This window comes from Lactuca virosa, chromosome 7 (genome assembly GCF_052849685.1).
Source record: "Lactuca virosa cultivar CGN04683 chromosome 7, Lactuca_virosa_CGN04683_v6, whole genome shotgun sequence".
Classification (NCBI taxonomy): Eukaryota; Viridiplantae; Streptophyta; class Magnoliopsida; order Asterales; family Asteraceae; genus Lactuca; species Lactuca virosa.
In genome coordinates this window covers 109,774,970-109,788,007 of record NC_136432.1, presented here as the reverse complement: position 1 = coordinate 109,788,007, position 13,038 = coordinate 109,774,970, and the positions used below count along the sequence as shown (strand labels likewise).

The following is a 13,038-nucleotide window of genomic DNA, read 5'->3' as shown; positions in this document are numbered from 1 at the left end:
CATTAGGGGTTTTGGGCTTAGTTTAGTTGGGCTTGCATATAAAGGGCAAAATGGTCTTTTCCCTTCATCATGATGAGGAATGGACTACACCATGGGTTTGGGTTAAACCCTAATTATTGATTGGGTTTGTTTCTAGTTTTGGTTTAGTGTGAGGAGCAGTGTTCGTCGCGGATCGAGTGTTGTTTCAGTTATCATTGAGTTTTCCTCATTGCAGTTATGGGTCGAAGGTACGAAGGTCGGCCCATTGGATTGATATCCCAATTTAACGTATGTTGCTATGTTGTAGTGATTTGTTAGATCTGTATCCTGTTATATAGGATGTTGCTCTGTTGTAGTGATCTATTAGATCTGTATCCTGATATATAGGATGTTGTTATGCTGTAGTGATCTGTTAGATCTACTTGTTGTCTGCTGACTGGTTATATGTTTATCTGTTATGTATATGTCGATATGTTATGTGTGGTTGGGTTACCCATGGTGGCTCGAATAGACTGAAGGCCTGTGAGGCGGACCAGTCAGTCCGAAGGCCTGGAGAACGGTCCATATAGGCTGAAGGCCCGGTGAGGCGGTCAAGTCATGCTGAAGGTTCTGTGAGCGGTCCAGATAGTCTGTAGGCCGGCACGACGGTCCAGTTAGGCTGAAGGCTCTGTATGCATCTTGTTTCTTATTATGTTTATGTGGTGGTACTTTGAGGGAACTCACCAAGCATTGGCTTACAATTTTGGGTTATGGTTTCAGGTACTTCAGATGATCGCGGGAAGGCGAAGATGTGACTTTACACATCCTCTTGTTTATGGCTTATGATTTGGGAGACTCTGGTATTTGGAAAATATTTTGAAAACCATGATTTGTAAACAATTTATTATTTTGGGTTGATTTTAAAAGTTTAAATTTATTGTGATTTTTGAGGCATCACAGTGATGGTGATTGTGTTAGTGAGGATGATGGAGAGGGTGATAGTGATGTTGAGGATGAAGATGAGGGTAATGGTGAGGATGATAGAGCAGATATGGAGGGAAATGATGCTGATGATGAAGGGCATGTACCATTCAGAAGGCCAAGAAAGCCCTTAGAAATGATCATCCTGCAAAAGCTGAAGAAACCTTGTTTTGACAAAGATGGAATGGGTTCCACATCTAGCTATCCAACAGATTTGGAGTAGTTAGCTAGGTATATGGGGGTGAAAGTGGGGATGGTATAATTGGGCAACTGTATAAGTATCCCTTTTTGGTACATGTTTTGGTATACACCACTACTTGCAACATACATCCATTTGTTTAGTGTTACATTATGGCTTGCCTTTTTTTGGATATTTTTCAGGCTTTTAAGTACATGTTTTGGTATTCAAAATGGATGGCTGCTACATGCTAGTAAACCTTATGTAATGTATGATTTTTATTATGGTTTATAATGGATGCCCCTAATTATGGTAACCATGATGTTTTTACTTTATTTTCTTATGGATGTTAAGCATTAACAATGTACTTTCATTAGTGCAATTCCTTTTATGAAAGTTATCATTACATTTCATTCCTGCAAAGTCTACTTTCATTGTGAATGTAACCAAGTGTAGTTTACCTTTAATACCATACCATTAACAAGTAAATCAATAAAACAAGTGCAACATATACATGAAATAGCAATTAACTACCATTAATACCATTGCCATTAATACATTACAAAGATGTAACATTCAACCGTTCAAAAAAACATTACAAAGATGTAAGAATTTAATTACCCTTCATATATTGCTAGTATAGGAAAAACCAACAAACCTACATCTTAATAACCACTATTGCTAGCATCAACAATATAACCACTAACAACCATATTATCACATCTAACAATGGCTTAATCTGCTATGTATGAGACATCTCCAGTTCTTGACCTAATTCTTCATCCACCAATTTGAAAAAACCACAGTTGCCTCCTTCCACCTACAAAAAAAAAAAAAAAAAATTAGGGTTCTATTACATACATTCATCTTTGGAAAATTAGAGCATCCTGAAAATTTTAGGGAGAAATTAATACAAAAATAAAGAGGTTTTTACTAATAATTAGGGTAACCCTAAAATTTTCATCCTGGGACTGATACACCACAAACATCACCACATTCACATCTTCTTACCTTCTTGTTCCTCCTTCTTGTACAACCATTAAAGCTTGATCTTGAAGACGAAGTTTTCGTTTTCCCGTTAGAGACTGATACAATTTCGTGCAGCTCTGCGCCTAACTGTGGGGGTCGAAGGGATCAAATGGAGATGGAGATGTCTTTGAATCGGTCTTTAAAGGATAAATGTCACGTATCTTCCAGCTAAGCAAGTGGTTACCGGTTGATTAATGGGAAACCGGTTAAAAGACAAAAACGACCCATTTAATACAAGTTTGAGGCAAAAACGAACATAAATTTGTACTTTGGGTAAATCCGACAATTTCGTGCAAACTTGAAAGTTTTTATATCATTAGCCCTTTATCAAATCAAAATAATAAATAAAATAAAGGTATATTAATATTTTAAATTGATCAAGACAAACGACACAACACAAATTTAAAAAAAAAATGAATTAAAAAAAATTAAGCTCCAAACAACCAACTAACCCAAATCAAAAGGATTATACTTTCTAATTTAACCTTTATAATCTAATATAAAAAAAGTGGCCTATTGTGGAGAGCTTAATCGGGTTATTAGATTAGCCATGTGCTAAAACTCCCTTACGCACATGGTTGAAATTGAAACGGAATTGATGTCGTCGGCGGGTACGGACGACGACAGTTTCTTCCCGTTCGACCGTTTGTTACAGCAGAAGCCCCACCTCTCTCATCAAACCACCGCAGCCGTCGTTATCTTACGCTCATGAAACTACTTTGCCCCCTTCATTTAACCCTAACTTACTTTTCCAAATCTGATTCGCTTTACTCACCCAATCAACTTTTTCCCATGATTTTAAGTGATCGATTCCATACGCATGTTTGGTGTCGCTTCAAAACCCCGTTTCTCGCCCCTAAATTTCGATTTATTTACCCTAGGGTTTCGATCCGGTTCGCCGAGGTTTTTGTCTCTTCGGGGTGATTCCGGAGGTGAGGAAATGGAATTTGTTCGGAAATTGGGGGGAAGGTGTTGTTTTGTTCAGTCGAGGAAGAAGAACCATAAAGTGGAAGTGATCGAGTCCGATAATAATGTTGCTAGCGGTGAAGATGTTTTTGACGCGGTGTCTGCCGGAGCCATGGTTCCACCTGATCACCTTGTAATCATGGTTAATGGGATCATTGGCAGGTAACTTCATCGCTATTTCTTTTACTTTTTGCTTCTATCATCTGAAAAAGCCATTATCAGGTTTGGTACTAGAACCCTAATTGTTCAGTTTCTGAAATTCGTGATTTAAAGATGAACCACCATTCTCAAATCCCAAACCCCTAATCAAACTTCATTTGAACATCAAGGTGGGTTTATTTGTTCTACTTGTCAGCATAAGTAAACCCTCATATTATTCATTTGCTCGATCTCTCTTTGCTTCATATCTTAATGTTAGATTCCTTTTGAGACATAATCTAGTGGGGATACAAATGTGATTGAAGAAGAGGGGAACAAATAGGAGGATATGCTTGTTTTTACAGCATGCTACCATTTATTTCAGATATTTTTAAGCATCATTATTCATAAAGAACTTGATGTTGAAATGTGGAGGATATTTACTTAGTTGTGCGATGTGTTCAGTGCTGCAGATTGGAGATATGCTGCTAAGCAGTTTCTCGATAGGCTTCCTGATAAAGTTATTGTTCACTGTGAGTGTCTTTTTCATCCATCTTCATCTTTCACAATTCTTGTTTAATTGCTTTTGTATTATAAAACTGTTCTTTATTCCATTTTTTTTACTCTTTCCAGCTTTTGTAAAAACTTCCATCCTTTACTTTCTTTCCATTATGTTGCTAGTATTTTGTAATCATCATTTACATTCATTGTGGAAAAAAAGTTCATAAATATATCTTTTAGCCCATCTTTCTAATTAACTGTTCACATTACAACTTTCACTTTCAATTCAATTTAAAAAAAGTTGTAACCTTTATAATATTTTGTAATCATTCATAAATCTTTACCAAGCAGGCAGTGAATGCAATTGTTCAACCTTGACTTTTGATGGTGTTGACCGAATGGGTGAAAGGTTAGCTGAAGAGGTATTTTTCTCTCTCTTGATTTTCTTTTACATTTTCACTTTTCATATTATCAGAGCAAAGTCTATCAAAAAGTTGAAATTAATTTTATATAAATAATCTAGTTAGTTTCTTTTTATACTACAGGTAATAGAAGTTGCCAAAAGGTGGCCTGAAGTGTCCAAAATCTCATTTGTATCACATTCATTAGGTGGTTTAGTCGCCCGATATGCAATTGGAATTCTTTATGAAAAAAATTCACAACAAAAACAGTTTTCAGAATCTAAAATTGCCACTTTGCAACCAATCAACTTCATTACAGTTGCAACTCCACATCTTGGTTCTAGAGGACATAAACAGGTAATTTAGCCGTTTATCAGTTTATGTTATATTTTTGAGTAAATTACACAAATGGTCCCTATGGTTTGGGGTAATTTGCGCGCTTGGTCCCTAACTTATTTTTTTTAACTCGGAAAGTCCCTACTGTTTGTTTTTGTTACGCGTTTGGTCCCTGTCTTACCTAAAAAGACTATTATTTACATTTGGAAAAATGGTGGGTAAGGTAAGGTGAGGGGGTGGGGTGGGGTTGGGGACTTGGGGGTGTGTTTATTTAAATAAATTTAAAAATCAAGGGTAAAATAGTATTTTTAGGTAAGACATGGACCAAGCGCGTAATAAAAACAAATAGTAGGGACCTTCCGAGTTAAAAAAATAAGTTAGGGACCAAACGCGCAAATTACCCTAAACCGTAGGGACCATTCATGTAATTTACTCTATATTTTTCATTACTTTTTTTTTAAATATATTTCATCATGTGAACAGCTTCCTTTACTTTGTGGTCTTCCGTTTCTTGAAAAACGGGCCCCACAAACAGCTCATTGGTTAGTTGGGAGATCAGGTAAGCATCTTTTTCTTACGGACAATGATGTTGAGGGACAGCCACTTCTCCTTCGAATGGTTTATGACTCTGAAGACATGAAGTTCATGTTAGTACTGTGTTTGGTTTAATTGTAATTTTGCGTCCTAAGGAGGGCATTTTTGTCGTTTTTGCACATACAAACTAACAAAAGACTGAGTGCCAGTCTCTTGTTTCACTTTCTTGGGTAGGACATATATTGCGGCCTTTGTCCTACCCAAGATCTTTTGTCTGTGCAAAAGACTTGAATGCCCTATTTTCTTCTTGTCATATCCTAAGGAGGGCATTTTTGTCTTTTTGCACATACAAGAGACTGAATGCGAGTCTCTTGTTCCATTTTCTTGGGTAGGACAAATATTGCATCGTTTGTCTTACCCAAGAAGGTGGGACAGTCATAGAGACTTGCCTTCTGATCTTTTGTCTGTGAAAAAGACTTGAATGCCCTCATCAAATTTTCTTCTTGTCACATCCTGAGGAGGGCATTTTTGTCTTTTTGCACATACGAGAGACTGAGTGCGAGTCTCTTGTCCCACTTTCTTGGGTAGGACAAATATTGCGGCTTTTGTCTTACCCAAGAAGGTGGAACTGGGACCCGCTCTTGATCTCTTATATGTGCAAAAGACGTAAATGCCCTTCTCAAAAATCTTGTTTGTCTCCATTTTCTTTTGAAACTTTTATTTAATATTTTTTTTTTGTTCATGTAATGTGGTAGGTCTGCGTTAAGATCTTTCAAGAGACGTGTGGCTTATGCTAATGCCAACTATGATCGTATCCTTTTTTTTAACTTTCTTTTTTTTTAAAAAAAAAATTAATATAAATTAATATTTCCTAAAAGAAAAACTTTGCCTTTTAATTGTTTTCTTTTCTATGTTTTCCTTTTGTTGATTAATAAGACGTGGTTGGGTGGAACACATCATCAATTCGTCGACAACATGAACTTCCAAAGGTAATTTAATTTAATTTAATTTAATTTTTTTTACTTTGATTTATCGTGTGTGCAAATGACGAAAACGCCCCTCTCATCTTTTGTAGCCAAACCTTCTTGTAAAGGATAAGAAGTATCCACACATTGTTTATGTTCAGCCTGAATCTGATGACATCATCAAGAATGAAGGGACATCTTCTGTAGGTGTACCTCAAACTTTAGAAGGTCTATTTTACCCTTTTAAATTGTAATTGTCCATTTTACCCTTTTGACCTTAACACATTTTTTTGCAACTTATATTCATTTATCTTGTTTATACAGAGGAGATGCTTCGAGGTCTTACTCAAGTACCTTGGGAACGTGTTGATGTTAGCTTCCATAAAAGCACACAACGATATATTGCACATAGTACTATTCAGGTAAGTTGTAATTCTAAAGCTACATTTTTGTAAAAAGACGTAAACGCCCTTTGTATGTGACATGGTGGTGGTTAAATCAGGTGAAAAGCTACTGGTTAAATTCAGATGGAGCAGATGTGGTTCTTCATATGATTGATAATTTTGTTCTTTAGCATACGGTTTATCCCTTTTAGTACTATTTTAAAAAGGGCATTTATGTCTTTTTGTGTAGAGTTGTTTAATGATCGATTTTGTAATTACTCATATAACTAGACTAAGGGGCTGTTTGGTAGAAACTAAATGGTCTAATTAAAAAGTATTAAACACACCTCCTAAGATCCTTGACTTTTATTTGTAAGTGTTGTTAAATTGTAAATCATGAATTACAAAGATCTCACGTTTGAAATAAAGTTTAATACTAAAATCAAATAAAAGTGAAATACGAAATCGATATAAAACAAGGCTAAATGCAAGAAATAGCAATATATATTATAACGTTATACTTCATTTTGTCGTATTAAAATAATGTCATGCAACTAGTAAAAAAACTTGTAGTTGATTAGTTTTTTCAAAACACAACGATTAAAATGTATTGAGAAAAGTTCTTTTGAGAAACATGTGAGTACCCTAAAACTCCTAATCGACCAATATTTTTTAAAACAAACACCAACATGAGACTCCAGTTGTTGTGTGTAAGCCTTTCGTAGCCTAAAAAACGATTTTTTTTTTCTTTTTGAAATGTGAATATAGGCACATTTATAGTTTTCGTGTTTTGTGTGTGTGTGTTTTATTTTTTCTTGACATTTTCAAGTTGTAATTCTATTAGATGCTGTGTGTGTGTTTTTTTTTCTTGACATTTTTAAGTTGTAATTCTATTAGACGCTGACTTTAGGGTCTTGTGGTGGTGTTTGTTTTGAAATTTTTTGAAAACAAATGCAAAATATGTTTACAAGCATATTTTGAACAAAAAAGAGATCTTTTTTTTACGGATTTTTTTGGTGATTTTCGACTTAAGATTGGTGTAAACGTAAACGAGGTGTCAATGTGCATATAGAGGTGTTTTGAGATTTATTTATTTTTGGAAATTGATTGTTAAGTTCTCGCATATCTTTTTGTTTCAAAATAGTTGGCCTCTAAATGTATTATTTTAAACGTCGGTTTTTCTTTCTTCTCACTTTTACTATTCGCATCCGACTACCCATGAAAATCCATATTCAAATCCACATAATTTTTAATTTTAAAATTAATAAATAATAATTAAAATAATACAAAACTAATTAACAAAATATTAAAAACATATAAAATGAATTCGCATACTAATTCACAAATATTAAAAAAAAAATTGCAAGACTATTTTAATACAAGTTATTATGGATGAATTACGGCTAACCAAAGCTTGAACTAGAAATAGTGGAATGATTAATTTACCAGATGAAAGCACCTTTTTAGTTCAAAAAATGCTTCAACTCTATCCATCCTAAAAGAATTAAGAAAATAGTAAATTATGGCTCTTGAATACACTAACCATATTAATACATACATCATAGCTCTCGATTTGTATCGACCATGATACTATTCTGACCACCCTAAATTTATGCCATAAGTCGTTGAGATTTGAATTTTTTAAAGAATTTTAGAAAATATGTCTAAGTTTATATTGTTGATTTCTAATTCAAATAAAACAATTGTTAAAATATAACCTATTGATTTATACTACATATTTCGTTTAAATAAAACAAATACAACGAATCGATGCTATTACTTTTATCTATAACGAAAAAGAGCATGGAAGCTCGATAAGAAGTGATAAAGCTTAAAAGAATTGTGTGGTGCTCAATTAACCCATAAAAACTTTTATCTCATATACCCACTACCACTAGTACCAAACAAAACATACCCACAAACAAAGAAACATGAAACAATCCTTCCAAGCCACTTCACTACTCATCCTTTTCCTTCTCCAACTTCCAAATCATGTAACACTTAGCCGAAAGCTAACCACACCCACACCCACACCCACCCCATGGCCCGAACAATTCCACGCACTTTTGTATATGAACCTAACCTCAACCCACCTCCAACTGAGCGACCTTTGGTATGACTGGCCCAAAGGTCGCAACGTTAACATTTTCCATAAACAACTTGATGTAGTGCTATATGACATTGAGTGGAGCAATGGCACGTCTTTTTACTACACATTTGGTGAGGACGCGCAATGTTCGGTGGTGGATTTTGGTGTTGGGATACCCCGTCCTGACTTTCTTGATGGGGCGCGTTATTTGGGGAGGGTAGTGACAGATGGATTCTTGTGTGACTTGTGGGAGAAGGTCGACTTTATTTGGTATTATGAAGATGTGGTCACTAAGATACCGGTTCGTTGGGACTTTGTTGGTGGTAATAATTAGATTTAAGGGTTTTAATGGTTATTAATTTTTTTTTTTACAAGAATTGTTAAGTAGAAATGAATTAATTTATGAAAGATTTTGAAATGTAGGGATTTCTTCGCACGTGATGACTTGGGAGGTTGGAGCAGTTTTGCCTGATTCAGTTGTACAAGCGCCCGAATATTGTTTTACGAAGTCTGTGAATAGGAAAACTTTCTTCGCTTAGGAGGCACGAGCATGAGTTATATCTTCTTTTCTGGTTGTCTTAAAATTATTTTTATTGAGTTTTGGTTATTTAGTATTATTTTATCTTATTTATGCTATTAGTGTTCACAAATTTCAAGCTACGTATTTACTCATAGTTATAGACAAATAAATATAATGATGCTAATTAAATTATTGACAATCGTATATGTATTACATGTTTCCTTTTTGCAAAATTACCATTACATTTGTTTCAAATGGAAGAGAGAGGTGGGTGATTGTGAACGTCATGGTGGGTTGATGTGCAGTAAAACACCGTTTTACTAAAGTAAAACTGTTGGACAAGAGAGACCAAAATTTTATGTGTGGGAGTGATGAAAACAATAACAAAAAGTATCATATGGAAATATGCAATTTATCCAAACCATAGGGAATTAGGGATGATTTATTTACTCTAATTGATAACTTGATCAAATGAAGAAAATGATATTGTAATTAAAACTAGAGACTTCAAGTAAAACTCTTTTTAATTATGTGAAGAAAGAATAAATAGGTGATATTATTATTGATTTTAGCAATCTCATAATCTCCATTATGTGAAGAAAGAATAAATAGGTGATATTATTATTGATTTTAGCAATCTCATAATCTAAATTAGTTTTAGACGTGTATTTTAAAATTATTACCGATGTTTTTTCTGTGTGGTTATATAAGGAATTATGTATGACATAAACAAACCATGGCGTTTCTATGGATTGTTGAAGTATTAAATTTATAATATTATAACTGTTTTCTATCAACAAAACAATATTGAAATAAATTATTTATTGATATATGTTTTTTTATCATAAGTTTCAACTATAATCGAATGACCAGAGGTTTCGGGCACATATGCCTGTACCGACCCATGGGCCAGACAAGTTGCGGGCTTCAAACAGTAAACAAGTGGGTCAGGCCAGGCTTTCGGGCCTTTACATACCAAAAAGCTGAAGATATGCCTCGACTTTTGCAATGCTTATAAATGTTACAAAGTCCAAAGAAAACATTTTTCTAGATAATGATATTAACTTTTTCGGTTAATTCTCAATGACGTATTTGTCCTTTGTAACAAGGGTAAATTTTTATTATTATTTTTATTTATTTATATTTTTTATGAGTTAATTTTCTTTTTTATATTTTGTTCGAATATATTGTTTAATGTTTTTTACATTTTGTTCATTTGCATTTCTTTTTACGTTTTGTTCGGAAAAATTTTTCTAATTCTTTTGACGTTTTGTTTGAATACATTTTAAAGCGTTTTTGGATCGTTTGTTTGTTTATATTTGTTGAAGATCTCATGGTCACGGTAGTCATAATTCATAACATAATTCACTTACAATCATATTTTTTATTTTTTTAATATAGATAAGGTAATATAGTTATTATTTTTTTAGTGCAAATAATTAACTATATAACACATATAAGGTGTTATATATAATTAATATAGATTAGGTATACTAAATTTATTTAATATGATCAATATATAGGCTAATCAGAATCCGAAACAAATGTCAAGTTATACATATGTTAATCAGAATCTGTATAACTCGAACAAAATGTCTAAAAATAATAAATAAAAAATAAAAAATTTATTTGAAAGCAATATAGTTAAGTATGCATCTTTTCTTTCTCTCCGTTCACCGACCACCTTTTTTCAAGTACTATTTTTTATTTTATTTTTTGTTATTAGACATTTGGTCGTTTTTTATTATACGGATTCTAAGTAGCCTGTGTATAACTTGACATCCATTTTGAATTCCGATTAACGTGCATATTAATCATAGTAAAATAAATACTTTTATACCTAATATATTAATCATATCTACGTTTAACAAACCTTATTACACCTTTTTGTTTTTACAAAAAATGTTTATAAAAAACTTTATAAAAATAATAATTATATAATCTTATATGTGTTACATAGTTAAATATTTGAATTAAAAATAATAATTATATAGCATTATCTATATTAAAAGACCAAAAAGATAAAGGAAAACAATAAGTGAATTCTATTACAAATCATGATTTGTAACACACGATTTCCGGGTATGGATTTTAATTGCTTAAGTATTTGGTTAATTGAGAAATTGAGATTTGGTGTTGGGGCGTGACGTGTTGCTTTTGGGGTGTGACATGCTTGCTACATGGCAAGTGCTACTAGAGCTATTTACTATTTTGATAAAACCGAATTGTCTAATTGAAAATTTTGGATTTGACTATTTGGTTCAGATATTCAGATTTTTGGATGAGTTTTTAGCAAAACCGAATTATTATTTTGAATTTTGGATTTGTTACGATTTATAAAATTAACACCGAATAGTCCAAAAACAAATTAAATAAGAGTTTATTAATTAGTTATTTATATATATTTGTTTTGAATATATATATTTTAATTATTTATTAATTTAATACATTGTATTTTCAAATAGATTAAAATGTATTGTCCAATAAAATAACTTAACGTGTACTTCTCAAAAGTTTTTTATTTATAAAATATTAAATTATAATATACACTTTGAATAGTTGTTCATAAATTTTAATTCTTAACCAAACAATTTATTTTTTGTTAGAGTTGACTAGTATTTATGTTATATATTTTCTTAAATGTCCTGCCTCTTGAAAATCAATTTGTAGAAACCGATCCAACCAAATTGTACTTTGGTTGGTTCAGATCATATTTGAATTTAGTTTGGACTATTCAGATTTATGTTTTGAAAATCGAAATTAATTTGGGTTCACTTGATTGGATCGGATCAAACCGATCCATCCAAATCAACACTCCGATGCACGACACACTCTTGCTGATGAGCCGAACCCTAACCCCTAGGGTTTTGTTATTTCTCAACCAATATCACCTTAAGACTTCCTTGAGTGAAACCGATATTCCCCTGGTGTGTTTTTGTGTGTACAAGCTATATTTGTGTGATTTTGAAGAAGAATATTGTCATTTTGTGTCATGTGAAGCAAACTACAGGAGTTATCTACCTTCTTATGACCCCATCTAGCTCTGTAAGTCTCCAAAGATCCAACCTTTAAGGCTTTTGCATGGTAGATCTAGGTTTTTGTTGTTGTTATGGTAGTGTTAGTCCTTTAATGTTGATGCTCTTGGTGTTTGAAGAACTCCAGAACCTTGCTTTGGTTATATTATGCCTTTTAGATATTTCTAGTTGGATAAAAAAGACCATGCATTTGCTATCCTTTAACCATGCATAAGAATGAGGTCTTTAGAATGGATTTTAGGATCCATGATTTACTTTTGTGGTTGATTAAGCCATGGTTATGGATAAAACTGGAAACTTTATCCATTAAGACCATTAGTAGGTTTAGATATGAAGTTTTAAGCTTATATCTTAAAGGATTAAGTGTTTAATGGAAATAGGCCGTTAAGCCAACGTCCTAAAAATACCGAGTAAAATTTTCATTTTTAAATAAGTCAAAACCATTCATTCATTATCTCAAAGACAATCAGAATAAAAGTATTCTCAAAACATTAGAGTAAGTCATAAACATCTAGTGCAAAATAAATCTCTAAAGGTTGCAGTGCGATCAAGTCGGATCCTTCCTTTTGGAACCAAAAGTACCTGAAAACATTTTAAACATAAACTGTAAGCACAAAGCTTAGTGAGTTCCCCAAAATAACACATATCATACATACATCGGGCCCCACCCAACATTCATCGGGCCTTACCTGTCATCCGTCAGGCCTCGCCCGGTACTTATCAGGCCCTGACTAGTTAAGAGGCCTATCCACAACATGTAGTGGGTCCCACCCAACACATATAGTGGGCCCCACCCAAAAATACATACAAACACATGTAAGAGTCAGAAAGACAACTCGCATCCTATAAACATAATCCAATGGGCCGACATTGGTGCCTTCGACTCGCAAGTATTGTGAGAAGAGTCACCTCAATCCGAAGATAACCAAATCTCACACTCGTTGTTGTTACAAAAGGTCCTCACACTGAACATATCCAAGACAACCCTAATTAACAATTAAGGTGATAATCCATAATCAAAGGT

The 13,038-nt window shown here is 33.3% G+C and overlaps 2 protein-coding genes across 2 annotated transcripts; both read left to right on the top strand.

Moving 5' to 3' along the window:
• The first annotated feature begins 2,665 nt into the window (after positions 1 to 2,665).
• Positions 2,666 to 6,739, top strand: LOC145125104 (putative lipase YDR444W). The gene is made up of 10 exons (XM_079060594.1): positions 2,666 to 3,274; positions 3,716 to 3,783; positions 4,103 to 4,173; positions 4,297 to 4,509; positions 4,972 to 5,135; positions 5,778 to 5,833; positions 5,959 to 6,011; positions 6,098 to 6,215; positions 6,312 to 6,409; positions 6,490 to 6,739. The coding sequence occupies exons 1-10, from the start codon at positions 2,967 to 2,969 to the stop codon at positions 6,559 to 6,561; spliced, it is 1,221 nt and encodes a 406-aa protein (XP_078916720.1). The 5' UTR covers positions 2,666 to 2,966; the 3' UTR covers positions 6,562 to 6,739.
• A 1,516-nt stretch (positions 6,740 to 8,255) lies between these two features.
• Positions 8,256 to 9,109, top strand: LOC145123639 (uncharacterized protein At4g14100-like). The gene is made up of 2 exons (XM_079058846.1): positions 8,256 to 8,782; positions 8,883 to 9,109. The coding sequence occupies exons 1-2, from the start codon at positions 8,302 to 8,304 to the stop codon at positions 8,996 to 8,998; spliced, it is 597 nt and encodes a 198-aa protein (XP_078914972.1). The 5' UTR covers positions 8,256 to 8,301; the 3' UTR covers positions 8,999 to 9,109.
• Positions 9,110 to 13,038: the final 3,929 nt, after the last annotated feature.